The sequence below is a fragment of the Tachypleus tridentatus genome, chromosome 10, assembly GCF_004210375.1.
Source record: "Tachypleus tridentatus isolate NWPU-2018 chromosome 10, ASM421037v1, whole genome shotgun sequence".
NCBI lineage: Eukaryota > Metazoa > Arthropoda > Merostomata > Xiphosura > Limulidae > Tachypleus > Tachypleus tridentatus.
The window spans coordinates 42,126,874-42,139,964 of NC_134834.1; the positions used below are offsets into that span (position 1 = coordinate 42,126,874).

Genomic DNA, 13,091 nt, shown 5'->3' on the forward strand with positions numbered 1-13,091 from the left:
AACATGTTGTTCGATAACTTTTTTATTAGTAGTATTAACTAAGTATTAAAAAAAGTATTAACTTTTTCAGAAGCAACACATTTCACACTTTTCAGCTTTTTGTCCAATAATGCATATGGAGCACAGAAAAACAGAACTCCACAGCCAGGCAAATAAGCAACATAAGTTGTATTCCCTGTTTCTCCATTTAACGGTTGCCGAAAGAATATTTCTCGTTAATAAAGTGCTATCTTTCATTTCTCACCATGACATTCGACTAGCACAAATATATTAATTTACATTACTCCATCTTGATGGAGGCGAGGTATGACTTGAAACAACTAAAGAAGAAACACTGCGTGAGTAGGATTTTTTCCAATGATTATACGCAAAATCTCCACTAAAATGTATTCTTACTGCAACTTTGAATATAAAAATTAAAAAATGTTCAGTAAAAAATATAAAAAGTTATAGGAAAATGTTCCATTCTGCTAGAATGAGTATATAACAGGAAAGTAAGATAAAATATTGGATACACTAATTTTAATTTTGGTGTGATAGATAAACTACTTTCAGCAAGTTTAGTTTTTGTAGTTAATTTCACCCGTTGTTAACATTTCCTTCATTCTAACCGAAAATATTAATCACCAAAGACGTCCGGTAGAAGCAAGTTTTTTAACAATCCTTTCTTGGACTTGCTACTTGCTCATTCATTTACTCGTTACTTTTATCTTTACATAAAAACGTTGCTGTTTGCAAAACATTTATTTGTTTCGAAACTTGAAATATTCTTTCACTAGCATCAAAAAATAGACAAAATGCTCTTTTTCTGATAATTCTTCATAAACCAAAAAGCAGTATTACTTCGTCTATTGACCTTTTAAAATCCCATGGAATTTCAATTTATTTATTGCTTGGCGGTGGTATTTTCTGCATGAAAGTTTCACATATTTAATACATCATTCATGAACAAGTATGCAATATCGGTATACTTGTGATACACTACCCACATATAATGATTTACGTATAATTATCATATGTTAACATAATTAAAAGTGTTCAGCAGAATGTCTCAAAATTAAGTATGATTTCTAATTATATCATTTTTTTTTCTCCCATAAGCTCTACCTTGAGATTCGTATAAGGTCTATGTTTAAATTCCGTCTCGCCATCTATAACCTAATAAATTTGACTTTGTCCAGGGCATCATGAAATAATTACGAGCAGAATTAACTCGAACTAAGACTTGCGATCTAAAATTTCTTTAACAAGGTTTAACATTTGTACTGTCTGTGAGTTAGTTCACCCGCTATAGTCGATATCACAGAAAAATAAATACAAATATTTTTTAAAATTAAAATGATTGATAATGAAATTTAACAAATGAAAACATAACTTAATTGATAAATTGATATATCCCTAAAATTAAAAATAAGATGTTTTAAAATGTAAAAAAAATAATAATCCACATGCACACAATGCACTTGTAGCAAACGTCGTAGGTTGGGTCTATATTAGTGTTATACATTAACAGTGTTTTCGGTGTCGCAATTGTTTTTCTTGAAATTATCGAGGAGAATGTTTTGCTTTCAGCAAGTTAAAAACACACAACAGCAATATTTATGTTGAATATTATTTTTATTTATTCAGAAAATATTTAATTTTGCACAATCAGACAAACGACATAGCTTTCGTTAAATCATTATTTGTGTCTTTTATGACTACTTTAAAAAGCAGTAAAATCTATGCTTATTTAAAGCCAAAATATGAACTGTAACGCTAGCTCAAATAGGTTTATTCGTAAAACGAATAATGCTTTCAGTTGAAACTGTGTGAAGTATTAATAAAACTGATAATAAGAACTTCGAACATCAGTGTGATGCAGAGATTAAGTAACAACCATCAACAACTTGATTTTAAATCACTAAATAGATGTTGTAGCATCTCTCTAGCTTGGCTGCGTATTATTTCTAAAGATGCGTAATAAAAAAAACATTTCTCCTGTATACTTTTATTAATAGCGTAGAAGTGCTCGTTTGTTTTCTGTGACAGTAAAAAACGTGATATTAGAGTTTTAAATATAAAGACATTATTTTAACAGAAATTAGCTTTATGTAGATACTTGTATTCATTCAAGCCTCTGATATCCATTTGGGATTTATTTTTGTACATTATGTAGTTGAGTTTCGTCAGAACATCTGAGCAGTTTTCTTGAATTGACATAATATCTGAAAACGACAGCTGTTGTTTCCAATGTGATGTAAAGTAACTTGAATTCATGTGCAGGATTCTACCAGATATTGAAAATCGTAAAATGCTTTGTTTAAGAAACTTAATGACGCTTTTAGAAAGTGTTTTGAATCCAAGAAACTTAAATAATGATTTAGTAATGTTTAGTGGGTTTTCAATTAAATCTTCATAACGTAAAACGAAATATATCCCTCGATCTCCACTTCTTTTCAAAGAACAATAATAATTTAAGTCATAACGCACTTCACTGCAGTAACTACTTACAGAAGAGCATTTCGTGTTTTTATCACACCATCTCTTCGTACTTCCGCGTCGACGTGAGTTTATTACGGCACGAGGATCTCGGACTAGATGAATTATTTTAAGGTTAAGATCTGGGTAGTTTTCATACAGTTTCACAGCATCTTGTAATGATAATCGAATGGTTTTAATGATGTGTAAAGTCTGGTTTCTACAGAAACGACTCATCACAAATGGAGTAAAACATGGTTTAATATTCCTCCTTCTGGCACATGTTTTCATAAACTGTTTGTTGCCATGATAAGATTTCTGGTTTAGGTGATTCCTTACTAACGTAAGATGGCTTTTTCTGCCCGAAAAATTGCATTTAAACAAATCATAAAGGAGTTTTTTATCAGGAATTTCACGCATTGTCTTCAGCTCATATCTGTAGGGGTAAAGAGGTTCGAAGTGATAGAAGGAGTTTGGATGACTTTTCAGTAGGAGTCCTGTAAAAGACGAACCACATCGAGCATAAGTGACGATAAGTGCATATACATTTTCTAGCGAATGACGGAGAACACCTTGGGAGCTTGCTGTCGGTAAATAATTAAAAAAAAAATACCTTAAAGTTCACTTCAACCCATAAATTTATACTAAATCATTATTTAAATCAAAGATACGAAAATAAATTACTCGGTGAATAGCGATTACCTAAAATCTGGTTACAACAATTTTATGCCACTAGTAATAACATATTTTATTCAACAAAATTATGAAATGTGTTATTTTATAAAAAATATTATACAGTAGGATTTGTGTATATCTTCTTTATGAAACTTTTTTTTTGACTAAAAAGATATTTCACTATCATTATGTAAACACTAAAAGTAAAACATTTATAGGTTACTTAATACGTGACCCGGCATGGCCAAGCGTGTTAAGGCGTGCGACTCCTAATCTGAGGGTCGCGGGTTCGCATCCACGCTGCGCCAAACATGCTCGCCCTCCCAGCCGTGGGGGCGTTATAATGTTACGGTCAATCCCACTATTCGTTGGTAAAAGAGTAGCCCAAGAGTTGGCGGTGGGTGGTGATGACTAGCTGCCTTCCCTCTAGTCTTACACTGCTAAATTAGGGACGGCTAGCGCAGATAACCCTCGTGTAGCTTTGTGCGAAATTCAAAAACAAAAAAATCAGTGACACAATTTTTGCTATCATCTGGAAATTTTACATCAAATTCGTTGTGAAAATTGTTAAAGTGTTACTTAAAGTTGTATACTTTATTATTCCTAAAAACTTTGTTACACAAAAGACACACTGGCTTATTATTTGCTTCAATCACTGCAAGTTTCAACTCCAAACTTTCGTTAAATTCTCGTTTCACGTTTTTCCAGTCACTCGCCATTGTCTTTATTTTCTTAGTGTTCACCATCATCTGGATTATTTCGTTTTCAAATAATATTCACTTATTCATATTATGGGGTTAAAAACAAAATATATTTAAACACTTGAAAGTTGCACAATAAAAATATGTTTGCAAACGCATGCAAAACAATGCACACTTGATAACAAACATCTAAATCAGACAGACATTACAAAACGGGTGGAGTCTGTAGCAGTGATGAAGCGTGCGACATTAGCGATGACGTGAGGCAAAGCAGTTGCTGATTACCAAATTTGCGATAAAATTAAATGATGGAAAAAGTTGATTCGTAAACTCGAGTTGGCCACAATCATGTTATCAACTGGCCACATGTGTCCAGCGACCATAAAGTTGCCCACTCCTGGACTATAAGGTAAACATCTAGTCAACAACGCCCACCGCTAACTCTTGGATGTTTCTAATCAGTTAGATCTGACCATACCTTTATAAAGTACCCATGGCCTAAAAGTAAAGAAAATGATTTTGCGCAACGAGACATGAACCATCCAATTCATAGTCCAACATGTTATCCATAAGATTATTTAATTATTATAAGGTCACTTATATTTTCTGTTGGTATTGATTTCTGCGTTTCTATTTATATCTATGCATTACTGATAATATTAGCTCGTTAAGTTATTTGTTTAGAATTTTCGCTAAAGTGGTAGACTACGTGGAAGGTAGCTATATATGGCACTCTCCGTCAATTTTTGGGATATTCTTTTTCTGACCGATTAATGGGATTTGGCAGTCAATATTACAGAGCACCCAGATTGCGTTTTGAAACGTTGGGGTGCTAACCACGAACCCTTGGATACACAGTTCGATATGCTATTATCTCGGCCACATCCAGCCTAATAGTTATATAAATGAGAGAATGACAAGCGATTTTTAACAGGATAATTCCTGTTTTTTAAGCAAATAATAACAACAATTATTATAATAACTGTAAGAAAACAAAGACGGGACTTATTTGAGTTGTTTTTTGTTTCTTTTTAACGTTTAAACGTTTTGTTGTTGTTTTTTTTTCCTTTTTGAAAACCAGGTCCAATTTACCCATCTGAGTGTCTCCATTATTTTACTGATAAATTCACCACCGTCTCTGATTTCTACATACATATGTAGGCATTTTGGTAAATGATATTGTTTAAATGCAAATCTACACCATGAGCCACCTGCGAGGAATCGAACATAAGATTTTAGCGTTATAAGTCCATACATTTTCTACTAATTTACCTAGGATATGTTTACATGCCACAGCCCCAGTATGTATGCGGCAAAAAATAAAATTATGCAGCCAACAATTTTAAATTATGTTGTGATTATTCGAAGAAAATAAAAATGGTGTATTGTTTATACGGCAAAGTTTTAAATTATGTGACCCTAACCTAACTTAAAAATAGCTTATGATAATAACATATGAGAGGATGCTAGACATAAATAATGAAATTTCACCTTCAACAGCAATTCAAAATTTATTTAAAAGCTGACTGTCTGGTTAGCAGGCACCACTTAGTAAACAACATAAACAAATTAAGTCATAATTAAATCAAGAGCTATAAATCTGGTAATACTGACCCAGACTCGACTTTATTAAGCCCAAAAATTCAGGCTTTTACTGTGCAATCAGGCACTGTTTAGGCTTTTGTTACTATAGTAATAAATACACATTTGTTGATCTCGAATGTAAACGTTATATTTGAAAGTAACACTTTCTAATACATTAAAGATTACTGTTTAAAAGAATGGATAGTTATGAAACATATTTACTTACGTATTTTCACTGTTTTTTGTATTTTCCGAAGCTGTACCAAATCAACCGTTTTGAAGCACAAATAAACAAATGTCAAGAAACAACTTACAAAAAGACAAAAAAGTATACGTTTCATTTCTGTTATCTCTCAGATTCTTTTTTCAAAATATATACTTCATACTTTTAAACAAAATATTATTATTAACGATGCAGCAGTTCCTTTTAATGACTATGAAACGTAAATAGATAACCTAAAATTTTCCTGCGTAATAACGTGCACGTTGTAATAATTCTGAGTGAAAATATGCACGTTGCATGTAAGAACCTCAATTTGACAATATTGATCTATATTACCATGCTTCGTTAAGTTACAAAGTGAACCATGGCCATAAGGAATGTTTCCATGGCTGCAGAATGCGTGAGAAACACATTTCATCCTGAAATTCTAAAAACAAGTTTTTTAATTTCGCGCAAAGCTTCTCGAGGGCTATGTGCGCTAGCTGTCCCTAATTTAGCAGTGTAAGACTAGAAGGAAGGCAGATAATCATCACCACCCGCCGCCAACTCTTGGGCTACTCTTTTACCAATGAAGAGTGGGATTGACCGTCACAAATAAAGCCCCCCAGCAGAAAAGGCGAGCATGTTTGGTTGATAGGGATTCGAACCCGCGGCCCTCGGATTACGAGTCGAGTGCCTTAACCACCTGATCATGCTGGGCCTTTAAAAACAAATATAATTAAATGGTCCACATTAAATTCTAAAACGTTTGTATATTTCTGAAGGAACACAAACTCTGTTTTCCATATATAAAATCCATGTGGTTGCACAGCCAAAGATTCGATTTTTGCAGTAGCTATGCCACAAATAACTCACAGTATAATTTTGTTTATTGTAATAACAATGAAACAGTTAATTCCAAATCAAAAGTAACTCGATTGAGAATTTAAACGTATATTTATCTACCGATGTATGGTTATCAAGTTGGTGTTTTTCATTATGATGAGTCACTCGTGATGAAGGCTCAGTAATCTCGAATAACATTCAATATTTTACAGAACTTTGTAATTTTTTAAAAGCAAACACGAACTATTAGTTTTCTATGGCAATAAAACGACTTTTTATGTCTTGTTGTTCAATACATTTTGATTAATTTTACTGTAAAAAACTGCTTAAAATATACGTTGATGTAACCTTCTTTGCAAGAAACTTAATTCTGTGCGTGCTCAGTTAATTACACAATGCGATTTAATGAGAGACGAAAATCGCTAAGCAGCGCATTTAGTTTAAAAGTAACAACCCAAACGTATACGCTCTTTAAAACAAATAGTGGATAAAATGACATTGAATCACATTTTATATCAAAGACAACGCTTTCTTACAATAAAGTGGAATAAAAATACTATATGACGTTGTCAACACGCACCACGACAAAACAACGAGACTGAAAACGGCCTCTACTAATCGTTGAGATTAATTTAGCGAATTTATAACAAAGTAAAATTTACTTTCAGTAAAATATTACGTTGAATGTGCAAATAATTTGCATTTGATTATTCCTTAACTGTTAGATTTCGTATGATACTTTCAGTAACTAAGTGTATTAGCGTTTTAGATACATGTACTTTAATGGACAAACTCACTGAACGAATTATTCTCTTCGTTTACAAACAAGATCATCACAAAGCTACTTACATATAAACATGATGTTTTTCAAGAGATGCCAACACATAATAAGTTTTCATATTCATAAAACACATCTGAGTAGTTACAGTGTTGTTTTCTCATCTTCAACTTGATTTTTTTTTATTGGATTGTTTTGTTTTGAAATTCGCGCAAAGCTACACGAAAGCTATTTGCGCTAGCAGTCCCTAATTTAGCAGTGTAAGACTAGAGGGAAGCAGCTAGTCATCACCACCCACCGCCAACTCTTGGGCTATTTTTTTACCAGCGAATAGTGGAATTGACCGTCACATTATAACACCACCACGGCTGAAAGGGTGAGCATGTTTGGTGCAACTGGAATTCGAACCCTCGACCTTTTGATTACAAGTCGAGCGCTTTTACCACCTGGCCATGCCGGGCCAATTTTTCTTGAAGACACTATTGTAGGTGAATTTTGAGCTAAAATCACACATGAACTATTGATGAATATTGTCAGTTTTTGTGCAAAAGTTCCCCCATATATCTTATCTTTCTATTTTTTCCACTGCAAAGTATATAACTCTTTTATATAAAAAAAACCGTATGTAACTAAACTTAAGTTAATAGTCGTCTTTTATGTTATTTAACTCACTTTTCATTGCAGTTACATGCCAGTTTTACTCCATGTCATCCCACTAGAGTAGGCGTACACTACTGGATTTTTTGTTTCTTTGTTTTTAGCGCAATGCAACAAAAAGGACTCTTTGCACTTTTTCCACCATACAGAATTGCACTTTCTTCACCATAGAGAATTGCACTTTTTACCTGTGTCTGGATAGGTTGACCAGCTTTACAACATTGTTTTCTCTAAATTTTGAGTTGTTATAGAATAATAGCTAGAATCATCATGACCACAAATGACCATGGAAGCAATCCTTGTTATAATGGGCCACCTGTCGGTGAATTAGAAGACCTTTTCTACATGCCTCTGATTATCATGTATGTAGAGCCAGAGATTATCTTGATCCTGAGTCTTTGGTGGTGTAAAGTCCACTGTCAATCTATTAGATAATGTATATAAATTAATATTTGTAATAATTATTTGTGTTAACCATTATCATAAATTGTATTATTTTTTTATACAATAAAATATATTTGTATTAAGAAAGAAAACGGTATGTATCAATTTTCTTGGCAAACATCATACATTTGATACATCTCTACATTTGTTGATATTGGAACTTTAAAAGATTTATTAATTAATGAATTTTATTAGATTTCTTGGTGCTATATTTATCCAAGCTGAAATTGCATATTCTATATCTGGTTGTATATACTGTTTATAAATGTTTATTATGTTTTAGTGTGACGTACCTTTATTTTTACACGATAGCCCTTTATGCAATTTGTACGTTGCCATACTTTAATTGTGATTTGATTTATATGAGTTCTTCCATATTAGATTCGAATCATTAGTTAGATTTAAAAACTTTGCTGATGTAATGGTATTTATAAAAGTTCAATTTAGGTATACTTCTGGTTTCTGTCTACATATTTCTCTCTCTTGTTTGGCAAAATTTCTCCTTTTTTTTCCGTAGTAGTTTGCCAATGCAGCTAGTTAATTGATTACTCTGTAGCTTTCTGATTTACTTGCTAGATTTCCTTCTTTCAGAGAACATTTATCATAACTGTGAGTTCTGGGTACACGTAATCGTTCAGTATGATATCATGTTGTAAGTTCCATTTCTGCTTCAACATGTTTTCATGTTCAACAGAGAATTTCGTTCTATATTTGTGGACATCATTGGATCATATTTAATTGAATTTAAAGTTAAATTAAAGCTAAGTTCAGGGAAAGTCAGAGATAGAGAAAAATAGAGCTTTAGTCTACACATATTACAGACATTACTTTCCTATAGTATATATATATATATATATATTTTAAGTCTACACATTTTTCAATTTTCCCTAGTTCTGATACGAAACTTCCCTAGATCCAGTGATGACGAGAAACCCACTTGTTGAGAAATTTATATGCAAAAACGGCTCGTTTGGGCTGAGAAAACACTTTAAATTTCCCTAGATCCAGTTGAAGCCGACTGTTAAGGTCAACTGGATTATTTACTTTATCATGCATTAGTTGCATTGTGTCCTAACTGACTTTATGTATGGAGGATGCCTTGTGGCTATCACTTGAAGGAGTAATATTTTCAAATTCTTATGTAAGTTTTGTAAAAAAAATAAAAAATGTAACTTATATTGTTAATGCTAGACCACGTTCTTCCGATGTGCAAATAACTGCAATGACATGTTTTAATACATTTCTCTACTATTCCTGTTCCTTCCTCATCTGTCTCTCCATGTGTTTGTCTAAGGTTTCTCCACGTTCTCTCGTCAAAAGAGTGAGAAATGTATTTTATGTTTCACTCTGATCTCACAAAGTTGAATTACTGTGTTCCGTCAATCACCAACTGCATAACTAGATAGCGACACAGTCGGTAACTGCGACAATTTGCAATCAATAAGTGCAGTTGGATGATACGGAATATAAAAGTCATTCTCGAATTAATATTTAACCATTGGCTTTAGGTGAGTGAAATAAACTTTGTGAACAATACGTATCTTGATTTTTAATCGATTTATTTGATTTGTAATAGGCATTTCTCAATTTTGACACACTAAGGGACCTTTTTTAATGATCTCATCAACCAACGTCATTGAATTTGACCAATCAAGAGAGGCTTCAGTAATATCCTCAGCTATAAGTTCATTCTCATGTTCAATTGTAGCAATCACGCTTACATCAGTTGATTTATCAATCTCACTTGTGGAGGGTGTAGGAATTTGTTGATCTTGTGAGTCAGGCTGAGCCACCTCTAATGAAATAATAAACACAAAATGACTATAAAATGTCAATAAAGTTTAACAGTGTAAAAATTCATTACATCCAAAAGATGTTATGACTTTTTGTACTTTTGTCTTCTAAATAATAACACCCTGCTAATTATTAAATAGTCATCTATTTAAGAGATGTTTTGCTGAAAACGTTTGTTTGTTTTTGAATTTTGCACAAAGCTACTCGAGGGTTATCTGTGCTCGCCGTCCCTAATTTAGCAGTGTAAGACTAGAGGGAAGGCAGCTAGTCATCACCACCCACCGCCAACTCTGGGGCTACTCTTTTACTAACGAATAGTTGGATTAACCGTAACATTATAAAGCCCCCACGGCTGAAATGGCGAGCATGTTTGGCGCGACGGGAAGGCGAACCCGCGACCTTCAGATTACGTGTCGCACGCCTTAACACGCTTGGCCATGCCGGGCGGGGCTGATAACGTCTTCAAAATAAGTAAAAAATCAAAACTGCCCATATAATATATACTGAGTAGCTAGACTCTAGTCTAACCCAAAACTTTAAATCACTCAACGTGTTTATCACCATATTAATGTCTACAAATAACGTGGTGCTTTGCCCCTTGATTGTCAAACAAAAACATATCTGCGCCTATGAAACATTGGAAAAAAGTAAACAACATACAGCTAACAGTCACAGGGATTACACAGTAGCAACTTTAAAATACAATTATAATCCTACATTGAGAGCCACTACAAATTCCTTTCTTTGCACAGGATTTTTTTATAAGGATAAAAAAATGTAAACCATTTTGAGGATCTCCCGTAAGATCAGGCCTGAAGCTATAGTTTACTAGCTTAAAGCAAAGTCCGCCATTGATTCGAGCCATATAAAAAACGAGGTAAGCTTAAATGTATTGTTGATTGACTTGTGAGACGGTTACAACAGATAATTGATTATTGAGTTAGGTAACTTATAAGTCTATTTGTTTACTATTTTTAGCCAGACAGTCACTTAATTCATTTTTATAAATATTTAACTTGTGTTTTGACGAAGAAATAGAAATACAACAAATTTCTCCGCTGGAGAAAGTCTTCGGAGTTACAACGCTTAAATAAGGAGTTCAGTTTTCCTCGGTGGGCACTGTAGATAGCCCGATGTGAATTTGTTATAAGAAAACACACACCTAAGGGAAAATTAAAAAGTAAGTGAAGTATTGTACTAGTGTCCACTATGAACTTAGAATTTCCAGAATTTTTTGTTAAAACAGATTTGTAGAATTTCAATTCGAGAAATAAATTGCTTTCGTTATCATTAAATGGACCGGACTTTACATTATGTTTTACTAAATAATTCAAAAAAGCCCTCTCAACAACAAAAATGATTGCAATAATATTTTGTATTACATTATAGTACTTTGTCAGTTTTTTTGAGTAGTTACACCAAACATGCTCGCCCTTTCAGCCGTGGGGGCGTTATAAAGTGATAGCCAATTTCACTATTTGGTTTGTTTGTTTGTTTGTTTTTGGAATTTCGCACAAAGCTACTCGAGGGCTATCTGGGCTAGCCGTCCCTAATTTAGCAGTGTAAGACTAGAGGGAAGGCAGCTAGTCATCACCACCCACCGCCAACTCTGGGGCTACTCTCTCTAGTCTTAGACTGCTAAATTAGGGCCAGCTACCCTAAACAGCCCTCGTGTAGATTTGCTCAAAATTCAAAACAAACAAATATTTTTTTGTAGAGTAAACTTTGTTGACTTATTTCAAACTAAACTGTTTTAAACGCCTGTTTCTTGCATTTTAAGCTATTGTACTAATTTTTTGTGAAACATTTTATCATGAGCGTTATATTATTTAAGCTTCAAGTTTTTAAAGTTTCATCGAGTATTTTTTATTTCATGAATTTAATTTTATATTTGTTTATTTCATGATTTTTAGTATGATGTGTCAGTATTATATTGTATTTTTGTAATTTTGTACCTTTATTAAAGAGAGCTTTGAAAACCAATGCTCAGTTATATTTAGTTTCTTGGCAAAGTAGCCGGCTTTGTGTTTGATAACAGTCAATTTCACTATCCTTCTTTCTTCAAAATTCAATACTAGTTATATATAAAAATATTATATTTTTAATATAAAGTAAAGTATATCACTCGTGCTCAAAATTGCATAAAGTAAATTAAACGATTCGAGTAACCCTTAAAATTCTCAACTTGCTTTGAGCTTTGCTAAATTTTCTAAATTCTTTAAATCATTAGACAAATTTAAAAAGTTGTGATTTATTTAAGGAAGTGTGTGTTTTAGAAAAGCCAGAGCGGGCTATCTGCTAAGCCCACTGAGGGGAATCGAACCGTTTATTTTAGGGTTGTAAATACATTGACTTATCGCTGTACTAGCAAGTGGGCATTTAAACAAGAAATAAATTGCCTCTGGCTTATATATACATGTATAATTACATGATTAAAACAACTAAGTTCTGTTGAAATATTTGTTTATTTACTTTGTTATTAAGCGTAAATCTACACAAATGTCTGTCTTTTCTATGCCTATCGCTGGTATCGAATATTGAGTTTTTTGTTAATATTTAATAACATACTGGAGTGTGTGTTTGTGTGTTTTTCTTATAGGAAAGCTACATCGGGCTATCTGCTCAGCCTACCAAGGGAATTGAGCCCCTGATTTTAGCGTTGTAAATCCGGAGACATACCGCTGTACTAGCGGGGGGCAATATACTGGAAAAAAGATTATATAATATGTAGCACATTATATGCTGGTACTCAAAATCTAACATCATGAATTAGAAATTAAAACTTTGCCAATTATATTTCCTATAGTAATTAAACTGATAAAAAAGAAAATTTCGTGGTCTTTGAAGTCTGATTTTTTAAGTAAGAATTTTTAATGAAAATTCGAAATTGAGATGATTTATATTTTAATTTTCTTATTTATTCGCTGTTCGACTTCGATTTGTCTATTTC

The 13,091-nt window shown here is 32.9% G+C and overlaps 1 protein-coding gene across 1 annotated transcript; it reads right to left on the reverse strand.

Annotated features, from left to right (window-relative positions):
• Positions 1–1,693: 1,693 nt before the first annotated feature.
• Positions 1,694–11,006, reverse strand: LOC143228342 (carbohydrate sulfotransferase 1-like). The gene is made up of 3 exons (XM_076459612.1): positions 10,925–11,006; positions 9,954–10,142; positions 1,694–3,044 (listed from the first exon to the last, which is right to left on the reverse strand). The coding sequence occupies exons 1-3, from the start codon at positions 11,004–11,006 to the stop codon at positions 2,074–2,076; spliced, it is 1,242 nt and encodes a 413-aa protein (XP_076315727.1). The 3' UTR covers positions 1,694–2,073.
• Positions 11,007–13,091: the final 2,085 nt, after the last annotated feature.